Raw genomic sequence first — 18693 nt, forward strand, 5'->3', positions numbered from 1 at the left:
GCAGTCTCATGCACCCAAATTTAGTGCTACATGAAAAATTTACATCATTGCTATCTTCCTAGCTACAATTTAACTCCAAATTAGTCTGATACCTGTAAAGACTGCAATATTATCAGATCTTATATTTTTGTCTTCTAAGGCACTTTTTACTGTATCAATCTATCTATGTCTTGGTCTTCCTCTGGGTCTTTTTCCTGCCAACCTGTCAACGAACACTTGGTTTGTTAATATTTCCTTGCCCATTCTGTTTAAGTGGCCATACCACCTGAGATTAGCTCTGCTAACACATTCCTGGATGCTGACAATGTCAAGTTCTTTCCTAATATTCTCATTTGTAACATGGTATTGTCATTGATGTCATCTGCTCCTGCTCCTAATCTTTCTCAGGACTCTCATATCTGCAGTTTCTAGTCTTTGGTCAAGTGTTTTACTTCTGACCCAGCTCTCAGATCCATAAGTTAAAATTGACTTGAATACTATCTTGTATATAGCTAATTTAGTGTTCCGACTAATTTCTCTCTTATTTCATATGAATTTATTCAGTTGACTTCCTACCATACCATCTTTGTTGATTCTGTTGTCTATTTCCATATTTAATTTACCATCTTCACTAAAAATCGAGCCTAAATAGTTGAAATGTTTTACTTGTTCCACAGGTTTTCTATTCACAATGCAGTTGACATTTTCAACAATTCTATCTATTTTCATTGTCTTTGTCTTTTTATTGCTGACCTTCATACCATATCTATTACAACAGTTATTCAGTTTAGTCAAGAAATCTTATGAACTTGTAGCGGATTTATTTACAAGTATAACATCGTCTGCATAAAGCAAAGACCTGGCATTAACATCTTCAATTCTGATATCATGTTTAATCCCATTTTCCTTCATAATGTGATCAATATAGATAATGAATAACAGAGGGGATAATTTACATCCTTGTTTCACACCAGATTTAACATTAAACCATCTTCCTGTATTTTCTTCAATTCGAACTGCTGACTTACAACTCACATAAAGACTAAGTATTGCTTGATATAATGCGCCATTGATACCATATAACTGTAGCGTATTGAATAGCTTCTCTCTTGGCACCTTGTCATATGCCTTTTCCAGATCGACAAAACTTAAATACAGATCTTTGTTATATTCCCATACTTTCTCAACTATTTATTATAAAGTGAAGATCTGATCCTGACATTTGGCTGGAATCCAGCTTGTTCCAAGCTTTTCTTCCACAATTCTTCTCAACCGTTTCTCAAGTATACTGGCATAAATCTTACCAGGAACACTCAGTAGAGAAATAACTCTGTAATTCTCACATTCAGTTTTATTTCCCTTTTTATATATGGGCACTATTAGAGCTCTACTCCAATCATCAGGAATTCGTCCCTCTGTCTTGGCTTTCTGAACTATGCAGTGCAGCCACTGTAAGACTTTTATACCTTCATATTTGAGCATTTCTGGTCGAATAACATCTACTCCTGATATCTTTCCACATTTCAGGCTTTTGATGGCTTTTTCTACTTCAAGTATGGATATGTATTCCTGACTGCATGCCTGGTCAATGTTTTTTTACCACTGTGCTGTCATCACTGCTTGTTTCATTTAGCAATTTTTCGAAGTAATTACTCCATACTTCAAGGATATAGTTTTCTCTGGTTTTCATGTCACCTTTATCATGTCTAATCCTTTTTGCAGCATTCTTTCCTCCATTTCTAAGCTTCTTCAACAACCTCCAGAATATCTTACCACCTTCTTGATATTTATTTTCTATGTTCTTACCAAAAATCCTCCCATAACTTTTGTTTAGCTAGTTTTACACAGTGTTTAGCTTTCTTACATTTGTCTCTGTATTCTCTAAGAGCACTAGCTGACTTATTTGCCAGGAACTTTTGATACACTTTATTCTTTTCCTTCACTGCCTCTTTAACTTCCTGTGCCCACCATGGAGTTCTGATTTTTCTATCCTTGCTGACTACCTCATTACATGCCTCTCTGGCTGAATCAATTAGTGTTTTTTTCAGGGCTTGCCACTGAATCTCCAAGGTTTGGTTCCTATACTCAAATGCTTTCATTTTTTCTTGAATAATATTTGTTTATTTTAGTCTACAGTTCACATCTGAGAGCTGCTCAACTTTTATTCACTTTAAAACTTTCTGACATGTATTTTCTTTTCAATATGAAATTCAATTTTCTCCTGCTCAAGACTAAATAGTGATCACTTCCAGTTTCAAATCATCTGTACACTTTGGTTTCCTGCACCATCGAGAAAACATCACTATTAATAATAACATAGTCAATGAGACTTTTCTTATTCCTAGCCTCTTCTCTCCATGTGAATTTGTGCACATTTTTATGTTGGAACATTGTGTTAGTAATAACCAGTTCATGTCCTGAACAGAAATCCAACATGTATTTGTCATTATTATTAACTTTGCTCTTTTCTCCAAATTTTCCCAAAGTATTTTTGTATGTCTGACAATCATTTCCTACTCTGCTATTTAGATCCCCAACAAGGACCACCTTTTTCATTGTGTTAGTTGCTTTCTCTAAAGCCTAAAAAAATTCCTCAACTTCTACCTTAGTAGAACCTTTTGGGACCATAGGCACAAATAAGTCTCATTGTTCAATTCCCCATTCTCATATTTGTCCACATCACTCTACTTGAGACTGTCTGCCATTCAAGAAGATTAGCTTCATATTTTGTGTTGAATACTATGGCTACTCCTTCTTTTCCTTGATTGTCATTGCCTGAATAGAACATATTGTATTTATTGCTCAGAAAGATCTCACCAGTTTTTGCTTTTTTTGTTTCAGTCACTCCTATTATGTCGATCTGATACTTATCTAATTCCTCAGCTAACTCCATTTCTTTGCCATTCAGGCTTCTTATGTTAACAGTACCAATCTTGAGCTCTGGTGATGTTGATTTGGGGTGGGTTTTAGGATTTGTTCCAGTAGCTGACTTTTCGCTGTTTGCCCTGGTTCCCTGGTGAAAACAACGGGAGCCTTGTTTAACTGGGCAATGCCCCAGCCAGCATGAAATTCTGTCAAGTTGTAATCATTTGCAGTTTTGGTTTAAAATAAGAATACAATTTGGTCAGCTAAATTCCAAATTGCTAGCCCATCCTCATTCGTTCATTATCCAGATTGATACCTAACAGGGTGCACCACGAGAAGGTGAGGATTGAACATTAGGTCAGAGGCCCTGGTTGGTTCTCCTCATTCCTTTAAAGGCTATGTGGTGGTATGGTCTCAGTTATGTAGCTTTGACCCTTAATTACCCCTTAAGAAATAGATTATGCATATAAAAATCAAAATCTCTCAAAACAATCTAAACCTGTTTCACAAATGTTTAATAAAATTATTGTTAGTTCCAACATTAGTGATGTTCATTTCCAGATTTCATCATCTAGCACTACGCTCTACTTATCTTAATTTCTCAATTATACACACATACACTATTTGACACTTATTTCAAAGGTGGCATTTATGTATATGTTTATTCTTGCTATTGTTTTATAAATACATACCAACCATTCTTTTATTCAAACTTGTATATACTGCTGTTTTTGTTTATAGAAAACAAAATCAGTTTCTTTTTGATGTAGCATTTCTCATAATTAATTAATGTGCTTGCATGTATGATCATGTGTATTGATTTTTTTTTTTTTTTTGTTTGTTTAATGTAGCTTTAAACATCCAGCTTATATTGGTGATGAATCACACTGTCAAAGCAACAACCTTAGACCTAAACGTTTAACCGCAAACAAAGCAGATTTTGAATGTTGGACAGAAAATTCTTCTGTTCAAGATAGGAATTCAGGAACGGTAAGGAGTAGATGAATAAAATTTATAACAGTACCATATGTCTAATTAATCTTTGTATACTTAACTATTATTTTGGCTTATCTATTCTGACTATAGGAAAGATTTGAATTGATTTTATAAAAAGTGTTGAATATACTATTAGCATTTCAATTTTTATAAATGTAATCATAAATACATAAAATATTTGTAATAAAATAACAATAGACTGTATATTATCTCTGAACTTGTGGTTCATATTGCTCCTTTTGTAATCTTTGATGTAAAGAAAAGCAAAGCTTTTATTTCTATGGAGCACCCTTGGATCAGAACGTGTCTTATGACTGCAGCTTTTTTTTTAATTAAAAAATTAATTAAATGATCATATATAGGAATTATTGCCTACCTTTGCTGTATATTTTTGGTAATTTGATTTTGATACTCAAAGTGGAGATTGTAAATGGTGATGAATGAATAAATGATTTTAATAAACAAAACAGTAAGATAGAGCTCCATTTGAATCTTAATATTTAAAATCTGAGACTGTAGAGTATAAAATTGATAGGATATTTATTCAAAGATGAAATGTGGACAAAGAATAAATTTAGTGATTAATGATGTGATATTAGTAATAAATGCACTATAAAAGTTATAAAGTTAAAAGTTGAAATATGTCATTATCATCATCAGTTTCCTGATGTGTATCCCCAAGGAGTGTTCAGGTTACTATGACAGCACTACATGATTAAGTTTACATTATTATTAATCTCCTATCAATAATTTTCCTCCAAATCAATCTATTACTTCTGAGCACTCCAATATTGTCATATGTAACATTGGTATATGATTGATTCAGTCAGAAGGCACTTCTGACTGAATCAATCACCTAGACCTTGGTCCTCCTGTGGGTCTGTTTCCTGTCATCTTGTCATCAGACATCTGTTTTTGCTGTTTATATTTGAGTAACATGCTATTTAAGTAATCATACTCCCTTAGATTAGCTCTGCTGACACATTCTTGAATGCTAGTCCATCAGCATTGTAAAAATCTTTCTTTCTGTCAAACAGAGACCACATATTCACAAATTCTACATCATTCCTTTTGCACAGTCTATGATTCAATGCCCTCCTTCTCAGTTTGCCTCTATCACAGCATGGTAGGAGACTTAAAATCTTCACCTTCTCAGTCTTCAGTTTTGCCTCTTCTAACAATCCTTCACATCCTCCCTCATACAATATTTCTCACCTCTCAAATCATTTGTACCAATCAAGACAATCACTTCCTTTGACTTACCTTTTTGCATATGGATGGCATGGATAATATGTGAATTTTTGCACCTAGAAAACACAAGTTTGTTTGTTCGGTCGGTCTTTATTATTCCTTCGGATCACCTGCTTCCTTCTTTTTTTTTTTTTTTTTGCCCTGCAATTTTTAATATTTTTTTGCTTTGTCCTATGAAGGATAACATTAACATGCTATTTCTTTGGAAAGACTTTTATTGGGATTATATTGATCAAGTGCATATAATAAACAACTAAGTTATACCAACTAGTTTCACCAACTAAGTCTGTTGGCATCTTCAGGGTACATAACTGATGTACGGCACTAAAAAACTAAAAAGTAAAAAACTGTTACAAACTATAATCAACCGATTCCAATTATATTAAACAAAGAACAGAGCGCGTACAATACATTCATAGAGTATGGATGATATCACTTGTTGTTATTTAGGAATGTTCTATAGTTGGTACTATAATTCAGTTCTGGCGAGTTGAAGGATCTGATAAGGGTCTTCCAGATCACGGGCAAGATTAGTCCTTGGTTCCTGTTAAGGTTTTGTATACAGCAGGCAACTGTTGTGGCCTCCTTAAAAATTCGGGAGCGGAAGTCCTCCTCCATGTAAGGAATTGTGCTTCTATCCCACTCTATGGTATGGTTCGTTCTTGAGAAATGAAAAGCTAACCCCGATTTTTCTTCTCTGTTATTATTGACGTCACCTATGTGTTCTTTTTGCCTAATTTTAAGGCTCCTTGAAGTTTGGCCGATGTAATTCAAGCTGCACGAGCATGATATGTTATAAACTCCAGCATATTTGGAGAAAGGATGGCTATCTTTTGGAGATCTTAAGAATTATCTGATCGTTTCTGTGGGTTTAAAGGCCACTTATTTTATGTGGTCTAAGAAGTCTAGCAATCTTATTGGAAACTGTCCCTAAGTATGGAATGACGATGGTAGAAATATAACGTACATCATCTTGTTGTCTTTGTCGGGGTTCAGAGAAAAGTATCTTGTGGATGAGTCTTCGAGAAAATCCATTCATGGTAAGGTTGGTGGTTATCAGGGATAGTTCTTCCTGGAGGTCTTGTTGATCTGTTGTAAGGAGAGAGGCATGGTTCTTCAACATGTGTACAATACTAAGTTTCTGAGAAATGTGGTGTGAGGAAGTGAAATGTAAATAACGTCCTGTGTTGGTAGGTTTGCGATAAACTGAGAGGTTGATACCACCATTTGGAAACTTCTTAATTAAAGTGTTCTTAATTTTTTTTAACATGCTATTTCTTTATTAATATCCATTTCATTCTCCTCTATTTCCACAGCTGCATGTTCGCCATTAATAACATCATTTTCCTTCTTACTGTTGGTATTTATTGTGTTCTCGGCACCTAACAGACACTTGCTTTTGAAATGCTTAATACACTCTCTCTCTCTCTCCAGTTTCAATTTCCTTCCACATATTCTTTAATTTCTTGATGAATACGTTTCACACACACACACACACACACACACACACACACACACACACACACACACACACACACACACACACACACACACACACACACACACACACACACACACACACACACACACACACACACTCTGCACTGAATAAAATCCCGCAAATTCAAATTGCAGTACATTGTGGTCTTTACCACCATCATTTGTCACGTTGGTGTCATGCCAACAACATCATAATAAAAATAAAGATACTAAATACTCTAAAAACACAAAAATCTACACTAGCATACTATAATACACTAATTTTCTAAGGAAAAAACACAATCCAACAAGAGTAGTGTGGTCATGTAATTTAGTGCTCGTTAAAAATTACTAATTTTTTCAGAAGCACTAAATTATATGACCACTCACAATATAACCTTGAACTAACAAATAATTTTTAATTTACTTTAATAATATTATTATTTCATTAATGATTAAATAATAATAATAATGATATACTACCAAAGCCAGTGATCAATTTTCCATAGAAGTTGCTAATTGAAATGCTTTGTTTTAACAAATAGTTATGAATTAAAATAGTTTTTATATAACAAAAAACTGTTTAAAATATTTATTTCAGTTGGCCTTTTGGTCAGTTTGATTGTGAAATAAATAATAAATATCATTTACTTCAATTGTTTAAAATTTAGTTCTAATTTGTCTAATTTTAGTCTGAGAGATATCTACAGTCATTGAACAAGGAAAGCAGATATACAGAGTGAGTTTTTTTTATCATTATATTGAATAACTAGTAAAAATACTTTACATGATTTTACATAATGTACAATTCTGTAAAATATAATTTTCTGTTGTTATTGTTTAAGACTATATTAAATGATACATTATACTTAAATTTTGAACTGAACAAAAATTATCTTATCCATGAAGGTGACGATTGCCTTGGAAGCATTAACATGGTGTCTGAAACAAAAAATAAGTATCCATATAAATTACACAGTCCAACACAATTTTTGTTGACGTTTATATGAGACTTGTTTTTTACTAATTTGGGTGCGCTGATTTCAAATATCAAACCCATTTTTCTCTATCACGTCAGGTTTTTCCTCTATGGCATTTTCTTTTTGCTAATTTGTAAGTTTTTGATATTTTTAAGGAGGCAGTACTATTTAGAGGATCAAAAAATCGATTTTTTAATATTATTTTCTGAAAGTATGTACTTTTAAAAATCTGTTCCTAACTTTTTATCAAGAAATTCGAAAAATTCCTGAAGATATAGCCTATTATTTAGTGGATCAAAAAATCGATTTTTTAATATTATTTTCTGAAAGTATGTACTTTTAAAAATCTGTTCCTAACTTTTTATCAAGAAATTCGAAAAATTCCTGAAGATATAGCCTATTATTCAAAGCGGTGCGCAGATCAGAATCGGAGCGCTCACCGCTCTCGCTTGTCAGCAAACGAAATCAGTGATATTTGTTCCTTTGATTGGGAACAGTAAAGCTGCCACAAATGTAGCAGAAGGAATCTACACTATTGACACAATTTCGAGTAGTAGACATGATGTATTTTCTTCACTGCCGACTAACATGCAATTAACAAAAATTTATTCCCTGAAACTCGTGTAGGTAAAATTGTTATTTTTTTATAAATATTCTTGTAATTTTTAATGAATATTGTTAAGTAGTTATGTATCTAATTATCGGCCTCTCTCGCATTCAAAGCGCCAGTACGTGCCGTTGCAGGTTCTTACGCATTTATTCGTTTACTAATAAGCGAGAGCGGTGAGCGCTCCGATTCTGATCTGCGCACCGCTTTGAATAATAGGCTATATCTTCGGGAATTTTTTGAATTTCTTGATAAAAAGTTAGGAACAGATTTTTAAAAGTACATACTTTTAGAAAATAATAATAAAAAATTGGTTTTTCCTCTAAATAGTACTGCCTCCTAAAAACTATCAAAAATTTACAAATTAGCAAAAAGAAAATGCCATAGAGGAAAAACTTGACATGATAGAGAAAAATGGGTTTGATATTTGAAATCAGCGCACCGAAATTAGTAAAAAAACAAGTGTCAGATCATAATCAGCAGAAAAAAAAAATTTTTTTTGTTGGCCAGTGTTATTAATGTTTGTTTCTAAATTTACAAGCAGCTTTGTCTGGTTAGATCATAGTGGCTGTGGATAGTTTTCATTTCAAGATTGTTTGTTGTTTACTGTATATTTTTTAGTATATTTTGTCAGTGTCTTTGTACTGTGTTTAAATAATTGCAGCCACCCTAAGTCTGTTTCCCCAATACATTATTTTCCAGCCTACCACCATTCAAGGACTACATATTACACCACATACTACAGGATTTTGTGGCATGTTGTGTTTGTGGAATGTTTGTGTTAGAGACAGGGAATGTATGTCTGCATAAAATGTATGGAATGGAATGAGCTTGGTTACGTTGACATTAACATTGATTTAAGTTGCTACAGTGTGGCAGGAAGGAATGAATGCTGGCAGAGAGAGAGAGAGAGAGAGAAGAGTAGTGTGATAGAGGGTGAGGAAGATGAGAGTCATGTGAAAATGAATATTATATCAAGTAGTGTAGTAGATTTAGAGGATGGAATAATCTGATGGTTGAATGTCAAATGAGAGTGAGTTGCATGGAGAGAATCATGAAAGAAGAGATTAGGAGACTAGAAAGACTAACCAATGTGAAATGAAGAAGAGGGGAAGTGAGTGAGATTAATAGCAATAATAGAAGGAGGGAGAGAGAGAGAGAGAAGAGAACCAGATGACGAGAAAGAGAGAGGCAAGATAGTGCAGGAGCTAGAGATCAAGATATGACAGGAAGACAGGTAAGTGGGAGTGTAAGGAGAGAGTCAGAGGAGAGAGAGAGAGAGAAATGTTAGTGAGCAAGAAATGAATGTAGCAGTGAGAGGTGTGATGTATGGTGATTCAGTGATTCTTGGAGTGCAAAATAAAAAGTTAGAGGAGTGCTTTCCTGGAGGAATGATAGAATGTTACTGTGGTAATTAAGCAAGGTGAAAGAGTGGATGAGATGATTATGATGGTGGGTACATATGACCTGAGAGATAGTGTGAATTGGGGAGTGAGAGATTTGTGGTTTATGCTTGGGGTTGTACTGCAGAAGAGCGTGAGAGGGAAGATAATAAGCATGTTACCTACGATAGTGGTCTGAAAAGTTCTTGGCCTTGACCATAGATGGCAACACTATCGGCACGATTTTTTTTTCTAAGTTGGTACATCTGTCATAAGCATCCATGTGAAATTGCAAGTCATTCTATCAGGTAGTTTGTTTTATACAGCTGTCTGAAACAAAAGTGTTGTCTTTATCCTTGAAATGGATAAAATTGAGTATCATGTGGTTATAAAATTCTTTGTAAAAGAAGGTTTAACGGCAAAAGAAATTCATTCAAAGTTTATAAAAGTTTATGGACACTCTTCTCCTTCCTTTTCGGCAATTAAGAAATGGGCTGCCGAGTTTAAGCATGGCTGTATCAGCCTTAAAGATGATCCATGTTACATCCAAAAAGTGTAACAACACCAGAAATCATTGATGAAGTGCACGATATGGTATTTGATGACTGGCAAGTCAAAGTGCATGAAATTGCTGAGACTGTAGGCATTTCAAAAGAATGTGTAGTATATATTTTGCGTGAAGAATTGCAAATGAAAAAGCTTTGTGCAAGATGGGTGTCGCGCTTGCTCACAGCAGATCAAAAACACACTCGCATGAAAATTTCTGAACAGTGCTTGGAGCGTTTTAACAAGAATAAAATTGATTTTGTGCATCGATTTATTACTATGGATGAGACTTGGATTCACCATTACACACCAGAATCCAAACAGCAGTCAAAACAGTAGACAGAAACTGGTTATTCAGCGCCAAAGAAGACAAAGTCAGTTCCATCAGCAAGAAAGGTCATGGCATTGATGTTTTGTGATGCTAAAATCATTTTGTTTATTAATTATCTTGAAAAGGGTAAAACAGTAACCAGAGTATTATTCCGATCTTTTAACTAGACTAGATGAAAAAATTCATGAGAAAAGACCCGGCTTGCAGAAGAAAAAAAATCATCTTTCATCAGGACAATGCACCTGCCCACAAAGGTGTTTTGGCAGTGGGAAAATTAAGGGATCTGCACTGAATTGTTGGAACATCCACGCTATTCCCCAGATTTGGCTCCCTCTTTAAATGTGTTTTTCTTCAAATCAAGAGGTAATTGCAGTTGTAGAAGGGTATTTTGCAGATCTTACTGAAATCCACTACAGGGATGGGATAATGGTGGTGCTGGAGCATCACTGGAATAAATGTATATTAGTCTTAAGGGAGATTATGGTGAAAAATGAAAATAATTTTGAAATTATAAATTCGTTTTTTCATTGTTAGGTTGAGAACATTTTAGACCTCCCTTGTACATATGGCATGATAGTGAAAATGTGCCAAAGGAGAGGCTTGAATTATTGTGATTCTTGTAGTGCATTTTAGGCTGTATACAAGAGATGGACTGCATTTGAATGAAGAAGGACATAGGCATCTAGAGAGAATGTTGTTCTTCAGACAAGTGAGAGTAATTAGTGCAGGAAAACTAGAGTTGTCAGAGAGTGGATAGAAATAAGGATGACTTCTTGTGGGAATAGACACTGGTGAAATGGGGGAACCTATGGTGTTATGCTGAGTCAAATGGAGTCTGGAGAGATTAATAATAGATATAGAAATATTGACAATGCATTGCTGTTTCTTTATGCAAATGCTAGGAGTATCAGAAATAAAGGAGATGAATTATTATTATTTTGATAACCTCCATGAAGTAAATAGACATCATGGGAGGCCCACTCAACCAGCAACATGTCTATCATAATGAACATTGAAGTTATTTACCACACATAAAAAAATCTACACCTCGCTCCCTTCTTCACCACATCTCTATACAACTTCCAAGGATGGCATCTCGTTTTTCTCATCTTAACATCCACTCTTTTTATAATTTCTTCTGTATTGATCTAATAGAGACCTTCAAGTGAGTTAAGGAATTTTATCATATGTTTTCTTCTGTTCACCAAACTCTGCAATCCACATTTCCCTCAAAAACACTTCATAACCAACACTCCCAAGTCCTGATGTCAATTTGGTCATTCATCTTTGGATCCTCTCTAGTGTTTTCACATCACAATGAAAACTAGGCAACCAAATTTGAGCATAATAGTCCATGTGTGGTTGGACCAATGCCTTTATATAGAGTCACTACCACCTCCTTATCCCTACATGTCAGTGTACTTTTTATCATAGCAGCAATACGATGTGCAGTTTCTTCAATACCTGCAGTGTGCCATTAACACTTTAGTCCACTGTCCATCATTACCCCAAGATCTTGAATCTCACTCACTTCCTGAAGTACAGCTCCATCAATACAGTATGTAGTAATCTTTCTACCCAAAGTGTAACATATTGCATTTATTAATATTACACTTTGGGTAGAAAGATTACTACATACTGTATTGATGGAGCTGTACTTCAGGAAGTGAGTGAGATTCAGGATTCAAATTTTCCTGTGGAGAATTAAGATCAGCCATACTCCTGATAATTCTGCTGAACTTTGCACTATCAGCAAACATTTGAAGATTCCCAGTCAATTCACATGAAATATCATTAACAAATAAGTTACATAGTAGGGGCCCTGAGAAACAGAATCCTGAGGCATAACTGGTCACCTTCCTTTTCTGAGACACTTCTTCATCATACACCACTTGCTGATATCTTTCAGAATGCCAGTCTTCAATCCATTTAACCAGTCAGTCATCTAATTCCATCCTTAGCTCATCCAATCTTCATCAATCTGTCATGTGGTAATCTATCAAATGCCTTTGAAAGTCCAAGAAAATCACTGTATGCAAATCTCCCTTATCCAATGCATTTGTCACATTATCAGAAAATGTAAGCAGATTGCTAAACAAGACCTTCCCTTCACAAACTCATGCTGATCATCACAGAGAATTAACAGCATTGATAGCCTCATCTGGTGCAAAGGCTATTGGGATCAGTGAAACCTAGTTGATGGCAGATGATATGCTGATAGGAATGATAAGTGAAGAGTTGTATTTTCTCAGATCTCTGAATTCCTTTAGAAATCTGAAAGAATTCGGAAGTGCAAGAGGAGAGTATGTTACAAATACTAATTTCTCTGGATGTCAGTAAGGCAATGGGACTGGATGGATTTTCATCATGTGTTTTAAGAGAATGTGCTAAGAAACTGACAGCTCCATTGACTTGGCTTTTTATCGAAAGTCTGTCTATGGAAAAAGGAGTGCCCAAGGAGTGGAAGGAGGTTACGATATCGGCATTGCATAAGAGCAGTGTTAAAATGAAAGTGTCAACGTATAGACCAGTTTGTATTTCTTCTGTAATTGCTAAGATTTTGAAGAAATTAATAAGAGATCATACGTATATAGCATGGGACAGATGATGATATCTGTGAGGATCAGCATGAATTTGTTAAGGAGTGCTCTTGTTTTAGTAATCTAATTGCCTTTTATTATAAAGTAACAACAGTTGATGAGGGAAAGTTGCCATATATAGTAGCAAGGACAAGGGTTCATCCCTGGAAGTGGTGAGTAAGAGGGTGAGGAGTGGCTTTTTTTCATGGAGGGTCGTTGGATCGTGGAATGCATTGCCTGATGGGGTGGCGAGAGCACAAACCATGAATGAGTTTAAGGAATGGTTGTGTGCTTTATGTTGTTTAAGATGAGTCTCCTATAATGAGTCTTATGACTCTGTGGAGGTCCTGAATAATAATAATAATAATAATAATAATTATTAGTTCTTAAATTTTTTACTATTATTTTTCAGGAAATTGCAATGTATAATCAATATTAATTTATAATAACGTTATTAATTAATAATAACTTCATCCCAAATTGTGTTAACTTGAAACACAGGTTCACTTCACCAAAGGCTCTTTGCATATATCAGCATGCTAGTTTCGCTGTTTTATGGGAACAAATTGCCACTACTCAGTTTCCTTGCTGATACAAATGAAGTTGTTCATATGCTATGCTAGAAGAGGAGCTCACCACTATACTGAACACTGACCTTTGGATGATCCTTTCTAATGTCTCAAATAAGTTTCACAATCTAGTAAACTAAGCTTCAAGTCTCAGCAATCCAAAAAAAAAAAAAAAAAAGACACTGTTATTAATTTATCATTCTTCACCCTGAAGCCAGAAGCAATCAGCACACTCGCTCATTGTCACAATTATGCACTAGCTCCTAAGAAAATTCCAGTAAAAGAAATAATGATACAAGTCGAACTAGTTATACTCAACCTTCTTACCCATATTGCCAATGACAAAATTGGATGTAGCCAGTGTACTTGCTCATGCAAAACCACCGCCAAAAAAAAGCAGCCTCTCAAAGAAGAAATATGAAGCCCTACAAGAAATTAAAATCAACAATAGAAAAGTAATTACTAAAGTGGATAAGGTAATGCAACTGTGGTTTTAAACCAAAAAGATTACACAGGTAACCTTGCCTCCTCACTTCAAGATTGCTGTACCTACCTTCTGTTAGAATATGATTCCACATTCAAACATCAGAACATTTCACAGGCTCATTAAAAAGATCCTCTCTTGGCCAGTGGAAATCACCAACAAACTAAAACTGTTTAACTCTAAACCTCTCACCAGATATATGGGCTACCCAAAAATCCATGAACAAAATGTGCCATTACATCCTGTTGTAGATAGCATCAATTCTCCCACATGCAAGTTTCCTCCCACATTATTGTACAGGTATCTCCATAGAGTCTGAAAACTCATTGCAGGAGACCCAAACTATCCTTGAACCCATTAACTGACAAAGCACTCACAACTGACTCTGGCAACTTGCAACTGATTGTTCTATAATTTGCTACTGCAGTCTTAAACCCTCTCTTATGCAAGGGAATTATTTTGCCCTCTTTCTACTCACTTGGAACTCTACCAGAGTTGAGACTTAACTCAACCCCATTCCATTCATTCACAACTTTCCAAGCAAAAAATCTAGTCCTCACACCCCTACTAAAAAAAAGCAGCCTCTCAAAGAAGAAATATGAAGCTCTACAAGAAATTAAAATCAACAATAGAAAAGTAATTACCAAAGTGGATAATGCCTCCTTATCCATAGTGGATAAGGAGGCATTACCTTATTGGTCATGGTAGGCATTACAAAGTTGAGTAAACGTATTAACACACGTTTACTCAACTTTCAGGGATGATCTCTTGTTCTGCACCCTCTAGCCAAATTATAAAACATTTCCCCTGCATCATATCCTATAAAACCCTTTAAGCAACTTAAAGGTTTCTATTATATCCCCTCTTTGTTGCCTATCAACTAACTTCTGCAATCCACACACCCTCAATTTGTCCTCAAAAGGAACATTCCACAGGCATTCCTTAGATGAAGTCCTCATGCATGGATGGGAATCAAAGCCAGGTTTTTCTGACCAAAGTGCTTTGTCTATACCAACTGAGGCACTACCTTAGCAATATATTTTCTAAACTTTAACTCGCTGCCTACCATCACAACCAGTAATTTTCTAGCTTCATCTCTTTCCTAGAGTACAGACAGCTTGTAATCTATTTATCTCAAAATGCATAAACTTACATTTCTCTACATTAAACTGATACCCGTTATCTTTTGCCCATACTGACAGCTTATTTAAATTGTTCTGCAAGCTCTCCACATCGCTTTGATTAGCTATTACTCTACCTAATTTCGCATCATCAGTAAACAACTGAATATTTCCTTTCAGGTTATTTCCTATATCATTTATGTATAAATTAAACAGCAGTGGTCCCAGCACTGAACCCTACGGCACACCACTAGTCACCTGTTTTTGCCTTGATTCTGCCCCTTCATATACCACTTTTTGATTTCTGACCAGCAGCCACCCTCTTATCTACATAACAGCATCATAACCAATCTCATTTATTGTACTTTGTGTAACAGAGTTTCATGTGGTATTCTGTCAAATGCCTTTGAAATTCCAGCAAAATCATCATGTAGCCATTTCCTTTATCTAACTTAGGTAAATTACTAAGCATGACCTGCCCTTCACAAAGCCATGTTGCCCCTTCATACAGTATCCTATTTTTATCCACTCTTTCTTCAATTCTCTTTTTCCAGTAATTTTAGCACAATGCCTGAGATACTGATTGGTCTATAATTTGCTACTGCAGTCTTAAAATCTCTCTTATGCAAGGGAATTATTTTGCCCTCTTTCTACTCACTTGGAACTCTACCAGAGTTGAGACTTAACTTAAAGAGCCTAGTCAGAGGCATTTCCATTTCCCTTGCACATTCTTTCAAAACCTGAGGTTGATATTCCATCTAATCCTACAGCTGTATTTACATTGAGATTCTGCAATATACTATGAATCTCCAATTCATCTACTTCTGTTCTCACATTAGTGTCTGTCACATGGGTTAAAGCAATGATCTCACTAGGATGATATACCCGTGCAAAGATAATAAGAATCCTATATGACAGAGCAAAATTGATCAGTTCTGATAGCAGTGCCCTAACTACTGAACTTGACTGCATTCTCAACACTTCCTTAGTCAATGGCTACAACCTTCACAAAATCCACTTCAGAGCAGAGATTATACAAAATCTATCATAATCGCATATATCTGGGGCCCATCCAAAAAAAAATTAAAAATCCTAAAGAAATAAAATCTTACAAACTATAAGTACATGACAACCCTTATCTTCTCCACCACATTTCCTACACCTACAAGATGTCTAACAGGTCCCTTGCAGTTACAAACTGTCCTACTACAGCCAATATCAGAATATCTGAACGCATGGACTATGTCTGTTTCCACCATTACAGCTGCTGGCCATGCTTGGACACTCACCACAGGATATGCTAGAAGAAGACCACTCTGTTGCACCGCAACAAATACAAATGTGAGAGGCTGTATATGGAATTTTCTCCAGACCTGAAAAACTTTCCAGACTTCAACAAATTTGGGTGCATGAAACATCCCCAAATTTGGGTGGCACTCATCCTCAGTTCTTCATCGGAACAGCCATGACCATCCAGTTTAGCCAGATTTTGGTTAGTTTTCTTCAGCCTCATTTGCCCATGTTAGTACCTGCATGCACATATTGTTTTGTGATCCCTGATGATGGCAATGTAACATTGCCAAAATGTAGGAAGCATTAATTAAAGTTAATAAAGTTATCATAATTAATATTGATTATATGTTATAATTTCCTGAAAAATAATAGTAATGTATTGCCAACACATAAGCCTTTCCAGCAGAATCCCTTCTTTAGTATATGGATTGCTGCATTAATAAGAAAGAAGTCGACAGCTAAAATAAACAGAAGAAAATTATAAAATTCCACACCTATAAAAATCATAGATGTTAAGCAATTTTGAGGATGTTGCAAAGTTTAGACAAGATTCTATTCATTTCTTTAACAACCCCCTACAAATAAGTAAAAACCTCAAAATTATTGGGAAATGAAAAATTACCAATGCAAATATAAAAATTAATAAAACTATATAGCTAAACATAAGTGAAGAAAAAAGATATAAGAGAAAAAAAGAAACGAACTATATAACTCAAACTGAGAGTAATTCTCTGAGTTATGTTTGGTTCACATTTAGTTAGTTAATGGTTAATTATTTTGTGAACCATATAATTCATCTATATATATATATATATATATATATTTGGTTTAACCTTTTTTTTCCCCCCCTCTCAGTATTTGTTTTGTTTAATAGTATTCAATTTTATTTCATTTTATTAATTTAATCGTATTTTTTAGTTGTTTGGGCAATTTCCTTTCCTACTACTTTTAGAGTTCATTTTTTTCTTCAAAGTACTTAATCATGCTTAGTTGAATTAAACTATCAAATTTTTTTTTAGTAAGGGAGAGTTTGAACTTTAGTTATTGGTCTTTTGTCTAAATTTGGACTAATCTAATACAAACTTGTAAAACTTGGACTAAACTAATACAAATTTGTGAATACAGCTTGTATTCACAAATACTACAAGGCATGTCCAGAAAGTAAGCTCCATTCAGAATTTTTTCATGTTTTATTCTTCAAAGTAGGTATACACATTGTTGATAAGCTCATTAGATTTTAAATGTGTCCTCCAAGTCAGGTCTATATCCATTGGTTGGTACATATGTTGTGATCACACAGCATGGTAATATTCCCAAATAACATGAGAAAATAATTAATTTTCTGTTCTGTTAATGTTCTGATTACAAGTAATCAGGTCTTACTATGGCTTGACTTGTGAAAACTTGCTTTTATGACTTATAGTAGAAAAGATATCTACAATAACAATAAACTCAAGTTTTATGACTTGTTGATTGGCAACACTAAACATGAGTTAATCTGTGGCTACTGAGTTTAATGTTTACAGGTAAAGAGTCAACAAATCTTTCAAATGCTCTTCACATTTTTGTAAACGCTCTTCAAATTTTAAATGTTGTTTTTTATATGAATTTTTACACTATGTGCATAAGAATTTTCATATGGATTTTAAATGCCATATTTTTTTTATATGGATTGTTTATTTCTTGTTGGCAAAAATCATTTTTTTTATTTTTATTTATTTTCATGTTAATTTTGGAATTTTTATAGTGTGAAATGGATTTTCAGAAACAGCATCTCAATTTATAACAGGGTACCTATCATTAATTTTGGTAATTTATGGAGACTATAACCATATTAGAAATAATTACTTTTATTTTCTGATATTTTGAATTTCATATTAAGGTCATCATTTATAATACACACACACACACACACATATATATATATATACAAAGACAGACTATATTACATTTCAAACAGTATGCCCAAGTGACAATGATTTGATCAACCGTTATTCTACTAGTCTGACCTCTAGGGATAAAAAAACCCACATCAAAGCTATATCCTATTTTATAACATCATCAGAGAACAAATTCAAATAAATACTTTTGATACAGTTCTTTTGTGTGGCAAAATACTTTTTACCTGCAAAAAGTAGGCACAGCCTTCTTTTTGCAGCTCACTGTATTATCAATTTTTGTATGAGTTTCTTTGATTATCCATTGCAAACAAGTTGTTGGAGTATAGTTTG

At 34.4% G+C, this 18693-nt stretch overlaps 1 protein-coding gene across 1 annotated transcript in view; it reads left to right on the plus strand.

The window, feature by feature from the left end:
- The window catches only part of LOC150096365 (uncharacterized), a 259771-nt gene that overhangs the window by 91616 nt on the left and 149462 nt on the right, over window positions 1-18693 (plus strand). Inside the window, exons 8-9 of the mRNA XM_090409041.1 lie at window positions 3696-3834; window positions 7263-7309. Coding sequence (XP_090265167.1) covers window positions 3696-3834; window positions 7263-7309 — 186 coding nt within the window. The remainder of the gene's footprint in view (window positions 1-3695; window positions 3835-7262; window positions 7310-18693) is intronic.

Source organism: Typopeltis vanoorti, chromosome 19 (assembly GCF_054136105.1).
Source record: "Typopeltis vanoorti isolate ZY-2024b chromosome 19, IOZ_Tvanoo_1.0, whole genome shotgun sequence".
Lineage (NCBI taxonomy): Eukaryota > Metazoa > Arthropoda > Arachnida > Uropygi > Thelyphonidae > Typopeltis > Typopeltis vanoorti.